The 23076-nt window shown below is 42.2% G+C and overlaps 1 protein-coding gene across 8 annotated transcripts in view; it reads right to left on the reverse strand.

The window, feature by feature from the left end:
* Positions 1–23076, reverse strand: part of EHBP1 (EH domain binding protein 1) — a 430856-nt gene that overhangs the window by 108613 nt on the left and 299167 nt on the right. For 6 of the 8 annotated variants that reach the window (XM_056568010.1, XM_056568004.1, XM_056568007.1 and 3 more), the window contains one exon: positions 431–578. In XM_056568010.1, coding sequence (XP_056423985.1) covers positions 431–578 — 148 coding nt within the window. The remainder of the gene's footprint in view (positions 1–430; positions 579–23076) is intronic. The other 2 variants (XM_056568005.1, XM_056568009.1) reach the window with 1 other exon arrangement.

The following is a 23076-nucleotide window of genomic DNA, read 5'->3' on the forward strand; positions in this document are numbered from 1 at the left end:
TACCACACCCTAAGTGGAGACAGACAGGGAGTGGTCTTTGAAAGAAAATAGGTCTGTTTTTCGATTACTGGAAAACCCCTTTAATAAAATCCAGACACTTCAAATTTAACTCGCGAATGTTCTACTTACATATAGACATAGAAAATCCAATGCTTTATTGACTAAATATTCGGGGTACACATAACTTGTGGCACCTGGCTAGAAATAAATAGGGCCCTAGATCGTATTTTGAAAATAGCTCCTCATAGTGGAGCTTGACTATAAAATGGGAACCAGACTCTTTCAGCAATGTAAATATATCTAAACTATCTATATATCTCCACCTTTCCCATACATACAGACAATTAATTTACTTTTCCTCTTATCGGTTAGGGATCACACAGAGATATAGGAGGTGTATAAATGAGAGACACATAATCCTTTCGCTCACCTCCAGATGTCTTTGCTCTTTCTTTCAACTTTTCTGCAGACGCCTCATTGTAACTGGGAAGTTCTGACATCTTCACTCCAGATCGAGCTTCTGCTATGAGTTGACGTGCTCGCTCTCTCAGCTGCCGGCGCCTCTCTTCATCTTGCTGCTAGAAAATATTGAACAGTTTTGCCAGCTTAGTAATTGACAAAAAAATGCAATTTTCATTCCCATTCCAATGGGACTGATAGCAAATAGCCTACCCTGCTATGTATGTTCCCTGTGCTCCATGTACTATTTCCTGTGTCAGAAAGGTGTCAAAAAAAAGACGACACATCCAAACCTCCTCAGCTGTCAAAAGCCCTTGATGGGTTAAATACCAGAATAATGAATCGCTCTTCAAAATGGCGTCTGAGGCAGCATACCAGAGTACATTTCCTCCAGTGGTGTATATACATAAGTTCTACCACTTTTTTTTAAAATTATGTGCAGGTTATTCAATGGTTATCTAAGGGTGCATTCACACCACGCTTTGTACATACGGGTGCCGGATCCGGCGGGCGGAGGGGCTAACCGGGCGCTCCCGTACCCCGGCCGTATCAGCCCGTGACTCCATTTACTTTAATGATCCGACTGGAGTCAAACAGTGACTCCGGTCGGCTCAGTTTTGACCCGTATGCGGTTTTGGACCGGACCTAAAACCGTAGTATACGGTGCTTGTTTACATGTTGTGCTTGTTTACATGGTGTCAAACAGACCATTCCAATGTACTAGCCACAAGATGTATATATGAACGTTCCATACTTTCTCTTTAACTGGGGCTAATCCTGTCCTTATGCTTAAATCCTGGTTTTCATCCTTTTATGGCTCCCAATTCCCTTGTTTATGTTCCTCACACTGCATGCAGTTCACTGATGAGGAGGGGGAGTTCCATTTCTTTCCCTTACCTCCCATGTGGGAACTTCCTCCCTCATTCCTTATAGCTGACAACTGGCTGCTCTGTGCACTTAGGTTTTGTGACACACCCCCAGCTCACACAGCAGGCTGATTGACAAGCCAGGAGCCTGCACAGAGCCGTTCACACTTCCAATAATTTGTCTCAGCACAGACACACACAGGCAATAGCTGCAAGGGCAAGACCATGTTCTGACAGTGGAGGTGCACCCCTAGTAGAAAGGAGTTTTTCTTTAACCTAAACATATACACTTTTTAACCAATGCACTGTATATTGTATATTACAAATATACCTATAATGTTATTTTTTACATACCGTAATATAAAAAGTTTTTGTATATGACCGGTCAACTGCTGCATGAAGTGAGAGCCGATCTCATTGACTAGTGATCACTTAAAGTGCCTTTACATGACTTCATTATCATGTACAGGGTCACAACGTGATTTTTAAGCCTATATAAATGATGCGATCAGCTGAAGAACAGACATTTGCTTGTTCATCTGATTGCTGGGCCTATTACCCAGGGTAATATGGGTCTATTTGGCCAATAATCACCCTGTGTAATCGGGCCCTTAGTAAAGGATAAGCAGGAGGGGCAGTGGATATCTTCTTTCAGCTCTATTATTGCAGGGGTGTGTCTATTAGTTAAGGTCTGGCAGTAATTGGGAGGTGCGGTCACTTCAGGAAAAACTAAAAGACAGCAGATGCCTATCAAAAACTACTGTCTTCCCTTACCCATTTCCAGACAGCGAAAGCTAAAGCACCCCACACCCTAAAGTGGCTGCCATTTAGGCTAAAACCCATTAATAAACAAGCACAAGATACTAATTAGGAACATTGCTGACATTTCCATGCAAATTGTTTGTTTGTAGCTATTTACCGGCCATTGTTCTCAGTACAATAGACAAAAATGCAAATGAATGAATCAAAATGCAACCCTAATGGGACTCTCTGCTTCTAACCATTAGCCCAGAGGTGTGCAGTAATTCAATCCTCAAGCAGCAAGATTTAGCCTCATTAACAGGCGGCATGGGAAGGTTACAACTCATAAAACCCTACAGTAAACAAAGTGTATGGACACAGCACAATATCTTGAGCCTGATTGACAGGATTCGGGTTCCCTATCAGATTGCCTCCATTTACTTCTCCGCTAACACAGACTCAATTTTGCACAGGCCCCTGTGAGCTGCCTTCTATTTGCATTATTTGATTTCACACACCTCAATTTCCCCGAAGACAGAGAATTAAAGGAAAAATGTTATTTGTTGAGGAGACACATTAAGAATAAAGGATTGAAAGCTTTTGTGACTGCTTTCATACTGAGAGAACAAATACAAATCTATACCCATCAGGCTGGAAAAAGGCGCATGACATTTTTGGTGACTTTTTTTTATTTTTTGTAGCTTAAAGGGGTACTCCGATGCCACTTTTTAGCAGCTGTATGCTACAGAGGAAATTCTTTTCTTTTTGAATTTATTTTTTTGTCTTGTCCACAGTGCTCTCTGCTGACACCTCTGTCCGTGTCAGGAACTGTTCAGAGCAGAATAGGTTTGCAATGGGAATTTACTCCTGCTCTGGACAGTTCCTGATACGGGCATCAGGTGTCAGCAGAGAGCACTGTGGACAAGACAAAAAAGAAATTCAAAAAGAAAGGAGTTTCCTCTGTAGCATACAGCTGCTAAAAAGTACTGGAAGGGTAAAGATTTTTTCATAGAAGTCATTTACAAATCTGTTTAACTTTCTGGCACCAGTTGATAAAAAAAAAAAAAAAAAAGTAAAACATTTTCACCGGTGTACCCCTTTAAGCCAGTAGTGGATCTAAAAGGATTGGGAAATATAAAAGAAAGGCTAATACTTCTTCCTTCCGGATCCAAATGTGTTCCTGTCTAAAGTTGCAAAGAGTCTGTGGCTCTTACATTTTTTTTTCCATAGAAATCAAAGTTGGTGACTCACCAATTTTCTTCTTCAATATTTATTACCGTAATACTCACATAAGGCGTAACAGGAGAGGGATGATGTGAGGGGGGTACAGCAGGCAACGGTAGCCGTTTTGCACAGGTTAGTGCTTCATCTGGCCTATAGGCCAGATGAAGCACTAACCTGTGCAAAACGGCTACCGTTGCCTGCTGTACCCCCCTCACATCATCCCTCTCCTGTTACGCCTTATGTGAGTATTAATAAATATTGAAGAAGAAGAAAATTGGTGAGCCGCCAACTTTATTTTCTATGGAATTTGTATTTGGATCTGCACCTTTATAAGCCAGAGCACCACCTACACATCTTCAGCGCCACAAGTTTTCACCTATGCACTTTTCCTTAGTGGTCTCTATACATATCCTGCAGTAGCCGGACAAGATTCTCTTGCACTGTCTTTAATTTTTATGACAATCCTTGCTCCCCGGCCCTCCACCTCTGTGCCCGTGCTGACATGGCAGCTGTAAGCACATATACCATCAACATAGCCTTCTCCAAATAAGTGTCTGGAAGAAAATTAGCAGTGCCCATTGCCTCTTGACGAAGTCACTACCTGTGGCGAAACATATTGAGGTGGGGCTGAGCTATATATTTTAAACACTGTGCTTTATCCCCTTAACAATCCTATGTGAGAACTGCAGTCTCACAATAAAGTGACATTCTATCATGCACAGCAGCCGCCTGACCCTGCTAACAGAATAGACACGTATGATACTTTGGGATTTTAGCACACATAACTTTTAAATATATGATTTTGTGTAAGTAATCAATAATGGGTGTTTTTGTAAATGGGAAATAAGGGTTGATCTATAAGTGTTGGCAGCGGTAAGTTACCACATATACCATCAACATAGCCCGATCCCAACAAGGTCTGGAGGAAAATCAGACTGTGTTGGCATGGACAGGAAGTGAAGAGACAGAGGCAAGGATTGTCATAACATTTTGCCCAGGAACTCTTATAGGGTAGGGTCATATGGAACGGATCCACAGTGTATTTTATGCTGCGGATGCGCCGATGACAGACCCTTCAGTGTGTCTCTAGCTGTGCCTGCTCGTAGCGCCAATCTGACGCTATGAGCAGACACGCAGTGTTCTGCGAGTTGAAGCGAGCATGCGCAGTGTACTCGCACACATCGCGGCTGCTCTTGGCCAAGCTCAGGGAGCTACCCTTATAGTTATTTTTATGGTAGGGTCACAGAAGCCGTATTTTGCTGCATATTTTCCTACCCATTGAAGTCAATGGGAAGCAAAATCAGCTGCAGAAAATATGCAGTTAAATATGGCATGTGTGACCCTACCCTAAAGGGGATCTGACAGCAGTATTGGATGGTTAGAGCTGCTGTTGGATAATTGGTAGGGTATAAAAGCAAACTGTACCTTTTTCTATAGATGAAAAATAGTGGTTGGCAAACTATTTCTGAGCCAAGTATCAAGGAGGTCTTAGTTTAAATTCCTAACTTCTTGGCATAGGCAAATAGCGGTTCTTAAATTGTTTCTTCTTCCCAAGGTAATCCATCTTTTTGGGAATTTTCCTTTTAATTATCTTTTGGTTGCTATTAGACATTTACAGTCGCTCACATGGAGATACATTTGGCAAGAAGGTAAAGTCCAAGTTGCAGCAAAAATATTATAACCTCCAATATCAGAAGGGAAGGGGGGGGGCTGGGTTTTCTGGATATTCTAAATTATTATAAAGCTATAATTTGAAGTAAATTACAAAGAGAAGAGGGAAAAGAGCACAGACACAAAATGTAATGACGCACTTCTGGCCTCTTCGCCAGAAGAAGTGCGTTGTTACACTTGAAAGGGTTGTAGCCTCTGAGCGCCCTGTTTGCGAGGATGAAGTTCAGCTCCGAGTGCTGGAATGAAGACATAGAAGATTGGCTATAATTTTATGTCAATTAAAAACAGTGGCAGGTTACAACACAAGCAGCTTGGGTGTTAGTAGAAGCAAAACTTTTGGAAGTACCAACAACAAAGTTGCCTTATAGAGTACTGCACTTACTCATGGAAAGGGTCGGCCTTAGGGGTGTGCGAGCTGTGTGGCCGCACAGGGCGCCATAGCAACAGGGGTGCCGGGCGGCCGACACAGCTCGCAGTGTAACAGGCCGGCTGAAGATGGGGAGAAGCCATGGGGGTGCGCACGGGGTGTGTCTGGGCACACCCTAATCAAGCCCGGGGGGATCCGCGGCCACTACTAAGCAACCCGCAGGGGCCCCTGTCACATTCTGGACATCCCTGTGTCCCGAAAGATCTTTTCGGGAAACAAGGATGTCTTGTTACCTCTCTGCGGCGCCCCCCCGCGATAACTTAAAAAATGCAGGGACCGCCAGGATATAGGGCACGCAGGGACGTCACTGACGTATCATACGTGCGCCCATAGACACAGCAGAGCAAAGCAGCGAGGAAGAGGACGCGCGTGCATGGTAAGTTACCTGTATGTTGTACGTCATCTTCAGTGTTCAGACCACCACTCCTCTGGTCCCAGGACCTACTGCCATGGTCTATAGGCCATAGCAGTAGATTGTGACCCCGGAGCGGTGGTCTGAACACTGAAGTGGGGCAGTACACAGACATACAGCCTCCAACCATACACTGTATATGGCTGGAGGCTGTATGTCTGTGGGGGAACATACTGCACCTAATGTGGGGAACTATACTGCCAACCTACCGTGGAGATCTATATTGCACCTAATGTGGAGAACTATACTGCACCTAATGTGGGGGAACTATACTGCACCTAATGTGGGGAACTATACGGCACCTAATGTGGGGAACTATACTGCACCTAATGTGGGGGAACTGTACTGCGTACCTAATGTGGAGAACTATACTGCGTACCTAATGTGGAGAACTATACTGCACCTAATGTGGGGAACTATACTGCACCTAATGTGGGGAACTATACTGCCAACCTAATGTGGGGGAACTATACTGCCAACTTAATGTGGGGGAACTATACTGCACCTAATGTGGGGGAACTATACTGCACCTAATGTGGGGGAACTATACTGCACCTAATGTGGGGGAACTATACTGCACCTAATGTGGGGGAACTATACTGCACCTAATGTGGGGGAACTATACTGCACCTAATGTGGGGGAACTATACTGCACCTAATGTGGGGGAACTATACTACACCTAATGTGGGGGAACTATACTGCACCTAATGTGGGGAACTATATGGCACCTAATGTGGGGGAACTATACTGCACCTAATGTGGGGGAACTATACTGCACCTAATGGTGGGGAACTATACTGCATCTGATTAAGGGGGGCAGGGGACTGGTGAAGGAGGACATGGGACTGATTAAGAGGTCAGGGGACTGATTAAACATATAAAAAAAAATATTTGTTACAAAGATTTTTTTCCTCTTTGTGTATGTTTATGGGTTTATGGGGGGGGGCGCCAAAGGTTAGCTCGCACAGGGCGCCTGAACACATAAGGCCGGCCCTGCTCACGGATCACTGTCTACCTGCAGTCCAAATTTAAAGGGGTACTCCGGTGGAAAACATTTTTTTTTTTAAAGGGGTTTTCCGGTGCTTACACATCTTATCCCCTATCTAAAGGATAGGGGATAAGATGCCTGACCGCGGGAGTCCCGCAGCTGGGGACGCCCGCGATCATGCACGCGACACCCCGTTTGTAATCAGTCCCCAGAACGTGTTTGCTCCGGGTCTGATTACGGGCGGCTACAGGGCCGGCGGCGTGTGACGTCACGCCTCCGCCCCCGTGTGATGTCACGCTCCGCCCCTCAATGCAAGCTGACGGAAGGGGGCATGATAGCCATCACGCCCCCTCCTGTAGGCTTGCATTGAGGGGCGGAGCGTGAGGTCACACGCCGCCGGCCCTGTAGTCGCCCTTAATCAGACCCGGAGCGAACACGCTCCAGGGACTGATTACAAACGGGGTGCCGCGTGCATGATCGCGGGCATCCCCAGCTGCGGGACTCCCGCGGTCAGGCATCTTATCCCCTATCCTTTGGATAGGGCATAAGATGTGTAAGCCCCGGAGAACCCCTTTAAATCAACTGGTGCCAGAAAGTTAAACAGATTTGTAAATTATTTCTATTAAAAAATCTTAATCCTTCCAGTACTTATTAGCTGCTGAATACTACAGAGGAAATTCATTCCTTTTTGGAACACAGTGCACTCTGCTGACATCACGAGCACAGTGCTCTCTGCTGACATCTTTTTCCATTTTAGGAATTGTCCAGAGCAGCATATGTTTGCTATGGGGATTTTCTCCTACTCTGGACAGTATTCAGCAGCTGGATTAAGATTTTTTAATAGAAGTAATTTACAAATCTCAAAGTGAAGATGTGATATTCGGCACTGCTACTACTGGCTAAGCTGGACTATGAGACGGGTGTACGACAAGGACAAACCAATAGAGATGTGGAGGTGCTCTGACGTAGTGGCAAAGTTCAAATCTTCAATACAGTGGAGAGTTAGAAAAACATCGGCACTCACCAGTCTTCTCTTAAAAAACTTCTTTATTGATACATACTCACAACATGAAATGCAGTCAGGGAGAGGGATCTGTGCAGGGGGGGTAAGTAGTAGGCAACAGACTCTGTTTCGCTCGTTACACGAGCTTCATCTTGGCCAGATGAAGCTCGTGTAACGAGCGAAACAGAGTCTGTTGCCTACTACTTACCCCCCCTGCACAGATCCCTCTCCCTGACTGCATTTCATGTTGTGAGTATGTATCAATAAAGAAGTTTTTTAAGAGAAGACTGGTGAGTGCCGATGTTTTTCTAACTCTCCACTGTATTGATAATTTACAAATCTGTTTAACTTTCTGGCACCAGTTGATTTAAACAAAAAAAAGTTTTCCACCGGAGTACCCCTTTAAGAGCAGGTATTACAATTTTGCGACATGCTTATTCTGTTACACCATTTGCAGTACTCCAATATTTACTTTGACATACGGATTTTAGCTCTACTTTCCTTTATAGATATAGGTTTGAAAGTTAAAGGAATAATCCAGCGCAACATAACTTATCCCCTATCCAAAGGATAGGGGATAAGTTACAGATTGCGGAGGGTCCGAGCGCTGGGGCCCCCCGCAATCTCCTGTAAGGGGCCGCCGTAGTCTGCAGGAAGTGCCGTTTCATCCCCAGCAGAAAGCCACTGCAGACACGCCCCCTCCATGTATCTCTATGGGGAACATGGAGGGGGTGTGTCGGCCACCACTTCATGCATACTGCCACCCCTTTCTGTCGGCCACTGTCGGCCACCCCTTTCCAGCATACTGCCGCGGCCCCGTCCAGGAGATCCCGGGGGGCCCCAGCGCTGGGACCCCCCGCGATCTATAACTTATGCCCTATCCTTTGTCCGTTAAATGGGCACTGTCAGATACAATAACTTTTGATGTGTTAAAAAGCATGTTTTGCAATTGTTTTCATCAGAAAATGTTTAGTATTTTATACTGAAAAAGCCAGTCAAAAAAGTGGCCACTAGGGGTCCCTCTGCCTTCTGGGACACATATTAGTCCTGCAGTGACTAGTCGTCATCACCACGTCATAGACACCATGAGTGACTGAAAGGGCTGCAGACAGGTCCAGAGCTGCTGTGAGGGAGGGGGAGGAGTCATCCCAGTGAGGAGAAGAGATGGACACGCCCCAATGCCTCTGCATGGACAGAAACCTCACTGAGCAAAAATAGCAAATAAATAAAGATAATTCTTAGAGAAATATAGGTCGTGGACACATAAAAATTAGAACATATAACAGTTTTTTTGTGGGGGTCTGACAGGTACGCTTTGAAATTTGTAGGAAGGACTTATTTGCAACTCAGACATCTCCTCGCTTCCTTATACTGGCAAACTTCACATTCGCCTACAACATACAAGTTTTTTTCCCCCCACAAAACCCTAATACTAACAATAAAACGATGTTGGTTGCTTGTAGGCAACTTGTACTACTGGGTCAACAACAGAGATACTCTTTTCAAGAGTGCTTGTACATTTTTTTTACAGGTTATTGAAAATTTGCATTTTGTGTGTCACCAAAACAGTCACTCTTATTCTAAACCTGGTTGTCAGTAACTCAGAAAGCTAACAAATGCCAGTCTTCTATATCACAGTACGTGGTAAGCAAAATGCTTTCTAGTATTAAGAAGGTTACAGAACCTAATTTACGTATGACAATGGAAATGTACACAGCGGTGCCACTGCTATGGAAGGATTTTTGAGGTTGTTTGAACACTGATAATTTAAAAATATCAACCATTCAGACAGATAAAAAAACACAGTGACATCACAGTACAGGGACAATAAACACAGTGATATCACAGTAAAGGGACAATAAACAGTGATATCACAGTAAAGGGACAATAAACACAGTGATGTCACAGTGGAGGGATAATACACATTGTGATGCAACAGTACAGGCATAATACATATAGTGACATCGTAGTACAGGGACAATAAACACGGGATATCACAGTAGAGGGACAAACACAGTGATATCACAGTACAGGGACAATAAACACAGTGATGTCACAGTACAGGGACAATAAACACAGTGATGTCACAGTACAGGGATAATACACATTGTGATGTAACAGTACAGGCATAATACAAATAGTGACATCGTAGTACAGAGACAATAAACATTGGATATCACAGTAGAGGGACAAACACAGTGATGTCACAGTACAAGGACAATAAACACAGTGACATCACAGTACAAGGACAATATACACAGTGATGTCACAGTACAAGGATAATAAACACAGTGATGTCAGTTCAGATATAGTAAACACAGTGACAACACAGTACAGTGATAAACACAGTGACATCGCAGTACAGCGATCATAAACACTGTGATGTCACAGTATAAAAGGTAATTACAAAAGTGCAAAGTAGTAGTAGTGATTTCACAATACAAGGATAATGCACAAAGGGGTTTTATAAACTATGATGACATAGTGATGTCACAGAACAAGAATAATATACACTGAGAAGTCCCAGGAATCAGTTATTGTACACTGTGATGACATAGTATAGGAATAAAGTGCATAGTGAAGAAACACAGTATTGTCACAGTGTAAGAATAACATCTACAACATCATATACCAGGGATAATTGATGCAGACAAGTCACCGCACAGGTACGGGAAACAGTGATAAAGCTTAAAGATAGCGCACTAGTTATGTCACAGTACAGAACTAACAAAAAAGTGATGTCATATTACAGAGAATAAACACTGGTAATCCTTGGTGGCAGAATGACCATGTGTCTGTAACCTCTGCAACCTCTTACTGCAGGCAGGGTCAAAGTATTAACTAATTTCTAGGTTACATCAAGCCTCTGTATTATGCCCATCGGCTATCTCTGTCAGTCCCAAAGACCTTAAATGGAGAGACAACGCACATGCATGACTGCTGCTCCATTCAAACAGGGGACACAGAACCCTCATTCTTGTGATCTGTGGGGGCCCCAGTGATCAGACATTTATCAGCTATTTGGTGGATAGTTGACAAGTGTTGCTTCTGGGAAAACTGTTATAACACTTTAGAACAAAAAACCATCTCCATGTTCTCCATAGGTGGACTGGGCACCATATAATACTACAGTGAAAGATGATGGGTTCCTCGTGACTTCAGCCGTTTTTCGAAGGTTCGAAAAGCTGGACCCTACCAATTGGCAGATTATGGGGACAAGGTTTGTCCAACTTTTATTAAGATAATTTCACACTCCACCAGCAGTGTCCATGAAATACATCCATCAGGGGGAGTCCCCACTATATATATATATATCATAGATGGCACTTAGTAATAACCATCATATATATATATATATATATATATATATATATATATATATATATATATAGGGTCCTGCACAGTTAACATTTTTTATGGGATCCAACTCAATGGAATAGCACAGCAGACTGCGATATTCCATCCTACTATTTCAACACGTGCAACCTGAATGGAGGCCAAAACGGCACACTTATCTGTCCAGACCATGTAATGTATGTTCTTAATGTTAGCTTAATGTGGTGTGAACAGAGCCTTATCTATTAGCGCAGTCAATAAAGTTGTCATTATTTGGAATAAGCTCATACCGGTTTTCAGCCTCTGTGAATGATTTGTACACTATTGTTGGTATAGATGCTGACTTTGGGAAAACTATTCAATATTTCCATTATTCCTTCCAAAAATAATTTATCACAAAACACATCTAGCCGGATATCAGTTCCTTTTCTCTGGAGGTGCACTATTAGAATTTATGGGTTTTCGGATAAAGTTTTAAACTAGTCTTTGCAGACTCCAGAATGAACTGTATTAAACACACACACACATATATATATATATATATATATATATATATATATATATATATATATAATACACACACATATAATTGCTTCCTACATGGGAGTCATTTTCTGACATTCACAGAAATATTTTCACACAATTATTTAAAAAAAACTACCAAATCTACCAGATGACTGAACAGCTATGAAAAAAAAAAAAAGACTTATCCATTTAAGGACAAACTCTTGAAGATTAAGTAATGCTGTTTCCTTGTTTCCTCCCCAGAAAAAAAAATGTATTGGAATGCAATTTTTATATTTCACAGTTCACCGAGGGCTCAGCAAGCTTTCGTTCCCCTGCTTCAATGGTGCTCCTTTTAATTTTATCCTCCTTAGTCCTCGTAATTAAAAGTGATCAGCAGTGGCTTCCCAAAGGATTTAAGACAAGTAACCCCCCCTTTCATAGAATTGTGCTTTTCAGGAAAAAAAAAGAGCAGAAAGAGGATTCAGAGTTTCATTTCACAGGGACAAAAATATGATGGATTTACAATCCCCAACTTTATCCAATTGTTCCCTGAACAGCCTTTATATCTTAAGAAAGCTATAAAAATGGATGCCGGCAGGGGGTGCGTTTGTACTTCCCGCTAATGCCTCTGAGTGACAACTTTGGTATGGATCTTGAAAGCTAAATCTTAATATGCTGTTTAATGTGCTTTTGTGTATAAACACAGTACAACGTTCATAGCCAAATTTGGCAATGATGTTAAAAGAATAACATAACACGTAGTAAAATAAAATAAAAAAGATACAAAAAAATTCTAGAAATTATTCTCATTAATGTTAACAGCAAAACTCAACCGTAATGAAACAAAACATAATGATTTAAAAAAAACAAACAAACAATAGCTACAGCAAAATAATTATTATTTTCGATTAGTCAAAGATTAGTCAAATGATATACATTAAGGAAATTATTGAAAAGGTACGTTAGTTAGTTCTATAGAATGTCTTGCATACATTTCCCCATCACATGGATAAGGACACATCAATCTTTTCTAATAGTTTTTATCTGGAAATGTTTTCCTATGTAAAAACATTTTTTAATTCTTTTATTTTTAGATAACTGTAGATAGAAAAATCTTCTCGTTAAAACAAAACACCAAAGAGAAAAAGTTGATCTGTTAAATGAACGTAGAAAACATAAACATGCACTATATTAGTACAGAACATCAAAAGGGTAAAATTACAAGAAAAAACATGACTAGTTGTACGTTAAATGCATTCGGAATCGGTATTTAAAAACATCTTTACTTAGATTTAATGATTTTTTTTGTTTTTATTACACAGGTAATTAATCCATAAATTCACAGGTATGTTTATAGATTATAAAAGAAAAGGAAAAATCATCTACCAATTGAATATAGAGCATAAAGACCCTGTTACATAAGAGAAAAAGGCTAGAAACTGCAGCGAAAGTTAATAATTCAGTTTTTTTTTTTTTTTTTTTTTATTAAAGAAACAAAAGTCCCTGGCCTTCTTAATACTAACATTTATAGCATATGGTTACAGTAAGTTACAGCTTTGTAGCATAGGATCACAGCTTCTTTAAAAATCAAAAAAATATGGAAAACTTGTAAATTAGTCACTAACAGTATATAATATAAATTAATTTAAAATGAATCATTAACAGCAATTGTGCTACTTTTAATGGAGTACAAGAGAACTGGTGTAACAATTTACAGCATGAGAAATATGCAATAAAAAGGAGTATTTAACTTCTTTTAAAGTAACTAATGACTCTTTCCCTAATAAACCAATATTCATAATATCAATGAACATGTATTGTAAAGTGGGCGGCACAGAGTCTTTGGCTACAGGTCTACTGAGATATCAACATACAAGTGCGAACATATGGCTGTATTTGTATCTATTTGCATATTAATTCCAATTCATTCTTCTGCTGGGATCCAAAACCTCAATGTAAAGAGAAATTTAAGTAAATTTGTGGATAAAACAAGGAAAAAAACTATTGCTATTGTGTCATTGGCTGAAATCGCAAACTTTTTTTGCCATGTTTTTGTGGTATTTCCAATGTATTTTTTTTAGGTCAGATCTTAATTGAAACTTTATAGTGAACTTCTGAAAAGTATAAATACTCAGTATTTTGGTTCGTATTATTTTTCAGGTCACTGGAATTCTTTTCAAAAAACAACAGGTTTTGGCTACAGAATTCTCTTTAGCACCTTTCACATAGGATTCTCGGTAGGACATTAGAAAAACAAAACATATTGTAACAACAAAAAAAGTCACGAAAAAGGTCATGAGAAATATGGCATTTTGCAAACCTGTTAAGATGCAAAAAAAAAATTTTTTGTAAAATTTACTACTGGTCCCTGTTTCCCCATTCCAGGCTGAGCAAGAATAGGGTATAGAGTTTTTGAAAGGGTTTACTAAAAGTAAGTCCAGAACTACGTCTTTGTCCCGAATGATCGATTCATTTAAAAAAAGATTTCCTATGTATGGATTATATTATGCAGGAGATTTAGAAGTCCTTTTTTTTCTACTTGTTTTTGGCATCATTTGCATTTTCTTTTTGCGAATTTTTTTATTTTTGCCAAATTTTTTTTAACCTATTATATAAGCGATTTCTGAAGACTTGACTATGTAGGCCACATTACATGCAGTGGTCATTAATTATTAGCGATTTTTTTTAAAATGGCAAACCTTTGGTGCTGCACCAGAAGCCTGTTTTACAAAGTAATAAATTGTATTGTGAAGTAATTTTGGTTAGTTTTGGGCATTAATTATCACACATATGATAATTAATATGTGTATGTCCGCCAAAAAAAAAATAAAATAAAACAACAACCCCACAGCAAAAGTAACTTTATAAATTACATACAAAACCACTCAGTGATAAATCTCCCCCCAGGTCTTTATAAGCTGCACTTATGTTTGGTCCTCCTGTCCCTTTACTAACATGGGACAATAGCTGAAAATAGGAAAACATTACAAGGCAGTGAATACTGAAATATATCTCGTATGCTATACTTTACAAAGGAAGATATTAATGCTGCTAGTGTCCTATAACAATAATTCATTGATACTGATGGACAGTGAAAGTATCCGAGAAATGAAACGTATAATTGTTCCTAAGGTTGATTATAGCCCAGACTTAAAAAAAAATAATTGTCTATGGTATGTTCCGATTACATAGTGTATGGGAACAAAAAATTGACTGCTGCCCCCCCTCCCCTTTTCATCACTAGACAGGAAGCAAGGCACTGTTATTAGCTATTCACAGAGAAAGAGATTTCGATGCCTGTCCAGAGGCGAGGATTACCGAAATGTACCCATTCACTTGCTTCTGAGCAGAGGATAGAAGGGAAAAAATGAGAAAAATAAAACTACAAGTCCCCTTTCAAAGACAAGACAGGAGAAGTTTTCCCCAGCGAGATAGGATGGCTGTTGTTTGAGAAAATGGGATTTGTGAGGAAACACTGGAACTGTTTAGCAGCTCCTTTCATATTGTGTCTTAAAAAAAACTTTTGCCTTCCCTATGCAGGCTGACAATATAAGCAGACAGGCCCGCAGAAGGTCACACCTGCTCATTTCACCAGGGATGCCCTAAACTTATGCCACACAAAAGGAAAAGGGGGAGGGAAAAAAAATCTGGCTTTTCTGGTAAAATAAAAGGGGAAGTAAAATCTTGCTCAAATACATCCCATCTGCTCAGATTAAATCAATGATTACTCTTGGGGCTACGTGTACGGCTACAGCCAAAGGTTTGTGATGACGATGGGAGGCGAGCTAGCAGGTGGGAGCTTTGCATAACTAGCAGGTGACCTCCTTAAGAACAACTCCTAGTACATGGGGAGGGAAGGTTATAAAAATGATACACAACTGCGTTACTGAGCCAAATGGAGGTGTGCTTATTGGCCCAAACCACAATAAATTTCTTCTTTCTGATTTCATTGGTTTTTAGGTACAACACCATCGTGGGCCTTCCAATTTTTTTTTCAGGGTTGTCTAGCTTTCTATTGGCCCAAACACCACAATAAATTTCTTCTCTCTGATCTCATTGGTTTCTAGGTACACCGCCATCGTAGGCATTCCAGTTTTTTTTTTTTTTTTTTTACTGGAGTTGTTAGCTTTCTATTTGCCCGAACACTACAACAAATTTCTAATCCTATTGGTTTTTGGGCATTCCAATATTTTTAATGAGATTTTCCAGCTTCCTATTTAAAAAAATAAAAATAAAAGTTATACTCACCGTACTGATACCCCATCATGATTCTGAGCATACCTTCATTATCTCCAGAGTCCTTTCAAGTGTAGAGATAAGCTTTTTTGGTGATACGTAAAAGCTCAAGTGCCCAGGGGGTGTTTCCCAGCACGGCAAGAGCAAGGATGCGTCCATCCTCCATATACCCTTCATTACCACCCCACTTACATCTGCCTATTCTGTCTGATCAATAGCCACTAGATAAAAAAAAAAAAGACCTGGACTTATATTTATCACTATCACAAAAAAACTAGCCCTATATTCTGATGACTATCCCATATAGCAATGGGCTTATTTACACCCCTAGATTCCCGCTGACAGGTCCACTTTAACGACTTAACGACCCACTACATTTACTTTTGTTTTGGGGCAAGTGTAAGGGTGTATGGAGCCATTCTGTGTGTTGTTGGTGGTGCAGTAGTCCGTATATGCTTCCCCTGGCGCCATTGCAGGGAGGAGAAGATCCTCTGTCATGGCAGTCTGAGGCCTTTGCTAGGCGTTTGTGGCGCCCGGAACCCTGCTAATGACAGAGCATCTTAACACACAAGATTAACCCCATTTTTGCAAATTGGGCAAAATAAGGTAGAGACCCAATCCAGAAGGCTGCCTCAGAAAGGACACTCTTGTATATTTTCCTATTGGTGTATACTGATGTCACAGCTAGCAGGCATATTTGGGGGCTAGAGTCAGGAGTCAATAACAAAAAGGATATAATACTTTATTTCCCAAGTATTGGACAGAGCATGGGATATCTATAGCTGGGATGGAGAAGCTACGGGAGCAGTTTAAGGAGCATCTCTCAGGTAGACAGAATTACTGAAATGTGGACATCAGATGCCCTAGAGAGCTAGTTTTATCTGGATCAATAGCTTTTTCTAAAAGGCTAAACATAATAGTTTTATAGTTTAAAAAACAAAATCAAAACAAAATCTGTACAGTACATAGCAGGAAACCTATTCCCGGAGATAGACTGCTTGATAACTTAATTCAGTATCCAGGACAATGTCCAAGCTGACAATGTGCTTACACGTGAGGTGGGCATGAAGGGAAGGAGTCCATCACCTGGTTTTATATGTACGGCCCATTGCGGCTTGTCTGGCTGCTCTTTTGTGGCAGGCGAGAGGTTATACGCTCTCTGGCTCCTTAGAGCCAGCTCTGACAAATACGCTGCCAGTCATGCACATGTTTCAAGCCTGAAAGCCAGTGTGAGCCTAGAAGTAGCCAGTCACACTGGCACCTAGTCATGCAGAAGGAGACAGATTTGTCATGACAGGCTCATTATTCAATGTAAAGAAACAGTTTAGCTACCCTTAATCCGGTACAAATACATCTTTCTCCTAAAGGTTTATTGCTGGAAGGAACCTGTAGAAATAACCAGAAGTGTCAGATGGTTGGAACAGGAAGATTTCACACAAAATGGCCCCACAATAGTCCTCTGGGATCATTCTGGGGTATTACTGTCTAATGCGACAGTTCTGAACTACTCCGATTCTACCAGTAGTGTTCAGACACCAAGTAAAACAAGGAATTAGCTGTGTATTGAATTTACAGCTGTAAAACGTGGTTCACGTGTATTTGGATTTATTTTATTATTGGGACCCTCATCGGAAAAGAGGCATACAAGTACATACATGCACAGCTTAAGTAAATGTATAATCTGATACAGAACTCCTAATGTATAGTATAGACCTAGAGTGTAAGACGTCGTCCAGATATTTTTTTTTCAACGTTTAAAAGGGATTCTTCAGGGTAAGAAAAACATAGCGTTTTTTTTTTCAAAAACAGCGCCAAACATGTCCTTAGGTTGTGTGTGGTATCACAGCTTAATTCCACTGAATTGAATGGAGACAATGTGTAATACCACAGACAACCTCAGGACAAGTGCGGTGCTGTTTATGGAAGAAAGCAGGTCTGTTTTTCTTATGCTGGATAACTCCTTTAACTGTGGGGTAAAAACTAGGGCTGGGCGGTATACCAGTTCATATCGAATACCGAATTTTTTGTGCTGCATAATATGAATTTTAACCCATAACGCAATACCGGTTTGGCCCCTCGGGAATGAATTATCAGCCCAGTGCTGCGCTGTCCCCACATCGGGGAAATAATCATATGTGGCCCGCGAGTACTGTTCTGCCCCTCCCCCCCAATGAATTATCAGCCCAGAGCTACGCTGTCCCCATCGGGATAAATACTCACATGCCACCCGCAAGCGCTGCCCTCCTCTTCCTCCTGTTTGTTGCGGCCACCGGCGCTGACACTCTATACCAGCGGTCTTCAACCTGCGGACCTCCAGATGTTGCAAAACTACAACTCTCAGCATTCCCAGACAGCCAACAGCTGTCCAGGCATGGTGGGAGTTGTAGTTTTGCAACATCTGGAGGTCCGCAGGTTGGAGACCACTGCTCTATACTGTGCGGTATCCCTATGCCAGGGCTGCAAAAAATAAACAAAATAAACTTTAACTCACCTCCCGTTGGTCCGGTACCGGCCTCACCTGCTTCCTGGGGACGGGAACGTCGGACAGCCGTCAGCCTATCACCGGCCGCAGCGATGTTCCGCCTCCACCGGTGATAGGCTGAGCTCACTGTCATGTAAGAAGCCGGCCAGAGCCGGTGATAGGCTGATGGCTCTCCGACGTTCCCGTCCCCAGCGTAAGGCCGACGTCGGAACATGTGTTAGTTTATTTTGTTTACCTTTTGCAGCCCGGGCTGCGCACAGTATGGAGTGTCAGCGCTGGCGGCCGCAACAAACAGGACGAGGAGGGCAGCGCTTGCGGGTGACGTGAGTATTTACCTCGATGGGGGCAGCGCTGGGCTGATAATTAATTTGGGGAGGGGAGGAGGAGGAAATACTGTTACATACTGTGGAACCGCCAAAAGTTACAAAAATACCGTGATACACATATTTCGTCATACCGCCCAGCCCTAGTAAAAACATAAAAAAATAAGCCACCTGACCCAAATCCCCTGCTTTTGCTGATCCCCTGACCATAGGCTAGATAGTAGATAGTCTTACTTGAAGGAACAAATATACCAATTAATTTATGTCACTACAAGTCTCAGCTACGCAATGCCTTGATTTATCATTTTGTACTGGAATGTTATTCAAAGTTATGCAGGTAGCAGTTATTTGACAATGATGATAATACATAATGGAGAGCTAGATAAGAGATAGAGTGACCCTTTTATAGATACCTCATGAGGTGCAACTGTGGAGGCCAGAATGCACACTTTAATTTTATATGTCCTGCCACTCACTCACTACATGAACGGTCACAAGTACTTCAAGTAATGTAAATCCTGTTATTGACCTTCTGGAGCAGTCAGTCTATCAAGAAGGTGGAGAATTACATGCTATCATAAAACCTTTCAGACAGTCCTACCGTCCTATGTGGCAATTCTGATGATATAACATTATGGAAATATATGTATGCAATTTACACACAGATTCTCTAAAGTAAAGCTTCCTGTTAAATGGTCACTGTCATTTAGACTCCCTCCATTTGATAGCCTACATGATTCATAAAATTATTATAAATCACTTAGTTAAATAGAAATGACTCCATACCGTCTAAAGAAAAGTTTAAAGTCTTTAAAGTCTTGGCCACTAGGTGTCTCACTTTACTGCTATCTAATGCCCATTGCACGTTGTTAGATGAATTGTGTCTCTAGTAGAGACAGAGAGTAAAGAGTCTGGGAAATACTGCAATCTGTCTACTTGCTCAAGAAGCATCACAGCTCTGCTTTAAAGGGGTACTCCGCTGCCCCATCATTCAGAACATTTTGTTCCGAACGCTTGGAGCGTGGGTCCTGATGTCACGACCAAGCCTCTCGTGACGTCACAATACACCCCCTCAATGAAAGTCTATGGGAGGGGGCGTGGTGACTGCCACGCCCATTCCCATGGACTTGCATAGAGGGGCGTGGTCATGACATCACGACCCCCGCCGCCTGCACCCAGCTTCTAAACGAATGCTGGGTGCTGCACAGAGATTCCCAGCTGCGGGACCCCAACGATCAGACATCTTATCCCCAATCCTTTGGATAGGGGATAAGATGTCTGGGGACAGAGTACCCCTTTTGAAGGCATTTAAAGGCTTCTCATTTATTTCAGCGTCAGTTCACTGCTCAGTGTAACCCCATCTTTGCTGTGCTGCTGTTGTATCTTTCACGTCTGCTCATACAGTACCTTGCAATGTCAGTGCACCAGTATCCCCTTCAATGGCACAGCAGAAAGGCCTAGGAGCTGTGTTGCGATTGGCCAGAAAACTAAGGGATTAAGTAACTATGTGAGGGCTACTGGCAAACAGCCCAGCTCTGGTCCCACCCCCAAAAATGTCCTGTACAACAGTTTATCTTTTCAGGATCTTTTAAAAGGTGTTATCTCACATATCTGACACTTCCAACACTCTAATTCCCTTTAAGAAGATGGGTGACAAATTCCCTTTTGCTCTTTGCTCTCTGACTTGCTATCTGGGACAACCCATTTAATATTCTATAGCTGAACTCAGGGATGAAGCTGGGGGGTGGGGGTGAGCTGGGCTTCCTGCTGACTGCCAGGGAACATGAAAAAGCTATTTTGCCAGGGTATATAGACAGAGAATATGGCAATAGATGGCACATTTGCCCTTGGTGAAAATAAGCCAAGCTACAACTCTAGTAGGTACCACGTCATCAATAATTTAGATACAATTATAAGGTACAAGAGTCTGTAAACACTACTTAATATAACTTTTACCCTTTGTATAATGGAAGGTTATACCAACACATCAGGTTATGCCTCATGCTGGTTCTGGAGGGGTGGTGCACAACTATCTTTTGTTGTTCTCAAGCTCTACATTAGACAGAATACAATACAGTCATGGCTGTACATGTTGGCACCCCTGAAATTTGAAGCACCCCTGAAGTATTTCTCACAGAAAAGGATTGCAGTAACACATTTTTTGCTTTACACATGTTTATTCCCTTTGTGTGTATTGGAACTGAACCAAAAAAGGAAGGAAAAAAAGCAAATTGGACATAATGTCACCAAACTCCAAAAATGGTCTGGACAAAATTATTGTCACCCTTAACATAATATTTGGTTGCACATCCTTTGGAAAAAATAACTGAAATCAGTGGCTTCCTATAACCATCAATAAGCATCTTACACCTCTCAGCCGGAATGTTGGACCACTCTTCCTTTGCAAACTGCTCCAGGTCTCTCTTATTGGAAGGCGCCTTTTCCCAACAGCAATTTTAAGATCTCTCCACAGGTGTTCAATGGGATTTAGATCTGGACTCATTGCTGCCACTTCAGAACTTTCCAGCATTTTGTTGCCATCCATTTCTGGGTGTTTTTGACATATGTTTGGGCTCATTGTCTTGCTAGAAGACCCAAGATCTCGGATGCAAACCCAGCTTTCTGACACTGGGCTGACCCAAAATCAGTTGGTAATCCTCAGATTTCATGATGCCTTGTACACATTCAAGGCACCCAGTGCCAGAGGCAGCAAAGCGACCCCAAAACATCATTGAATCTCCACCATATTTCACTGTAGGTACTGTGTTCTTTTCTTTGTAGGCCTCATTCCATTTTCTGTAAACAGTAGAATGATGTGTTTTCCCAAAAAGCTCTATCTTGGTCTCATCTGTCCACAAGACATTTTCCCAGAAGGATTTTGACTTACTCAAGTTCATTTTGGCAAAATGTTGTCTTGCTTTTTTATGTCTCTGTGTCAGCAGTGGGGTCCTCCTGGGTCTCCTGCCATAGAGTTTCATTTCATTTAAATGTTGACGGATAGTTCACGCTGACACCGATGCTCCCTGAGCCTGCAGGACAGCTTGAATATCTTTGGAGCTTGTTTGGGGCTGCTTATCCACCATCTGGACTATCCTGCATTGACACCTTTCATCAATCTTTCTCTTCCGTCCACACCTTGGGAGATTAGCTACAGTGCCATGGGTTGCAAACCTCTTGATAATGTTGCGCGCTGTGGACAAAGGCAAATCTAGATCTCTGGAGATGGACTTGTAACCTTGAGATTGTTGATATTTTTCCACAATTTTGGTTCTCATGTCCTCAGACAGTTCTCTTCTCCTCTTTCTGTTGTCCATTCTTAGTATGGCACACACAGACACACAATGCAAAGACTAAGTGAACTTCTCTCCTTTTTATCTGCTTTCAGGTGTGATTTTTATATTGCCCACACCTGTTACTTGCCCCAGGTGAGTTTAACCTCTTAAGGACCACGCACGTATGAGTACGTCCCTGCACCCTGGGTCTTAAGGACCAGGCACGTACTCATACGTCCGTGGGAATTTCGGTCCCCACTGCGCGCCGTGCAGGGACCGGACCGGGGTGCCTGCAAATGCCCAGGGGGGGTCATCAGACCCCCCCCATGTCGGCGATCGCTGCAAATCGCAAGTGAATTCACACTTGCGATTTGCGCAATTCCGGGTCATTCCGGGTCTATGGTGACCCGGAATATAAGGGGGATCGCGGGTGTCTAAGACACCCACGATCCCCCTGAAGAGATAGGAGTGAGGTGGCAGGGTGCCACCCCTCCTATCCCTGCTATTGGTGGTCTAGACGCGACCACCAATAGCAGGTCGGGGGCGGGGGGGTTAACTTAAGTTTTCCCTGTCCTGCCCACCCACAATAGGCGGGGCAGAACGGGGAAACCGAAGAGCACCAGTGCCGGAGTCCACTTATCGATCTGCGGAGGCTGCGGGCGACGATCGACGTCGGAGATCGGCGGGCGGCGATGTCGTGCAGCAGGCTCCCTGGATCCGACGGAAGCCGGTAAGTTGCCTAGCAACATCTGGAGGGCTGCAGTCCAGATGTTGCAAAACTAGAACTCCCAGCATGCCCAGACAGCTGTTTGGGCATGCTGGGAGTTGTAGTTTTGCAACAGCTAGAGGGCTACAGTTTGAGACCACTATATGGTAGTCTCTGAACTATAGCCATCCAGATCTTGCAAAACTACAACTCCTAGCATGCGCACACAACTGTTTGCTGTCTGGGCAAGCTGGGATTTGTAGTTTTGCAGCATTTGGAGAGCCACAGTTTGCAGTGGTCTCTATACTGTAGCTCTCCAGATGTTGCAAAACTGCAAATCCAAGCATGCTGGGAGTTGTAGTTGCAATCCTTCCAGCTGTTGCATAACTACATCTCCCAGCATGCCCTTCGGTGATCAGTAC

Source organism: Hyla sarda, chromosome 3 (assembly GCF_029499605.1).
Source record: "Hyla sarda isolate aHylSar1 chromosome 3, aHylSar1.hap1, whole genome shotgun sequence".
Lineage (NCBI taxonomy): Eukaryota > Metazoa > Chordata > Amphibia > Anura > Hylidae > Hyla > Hyla sarda.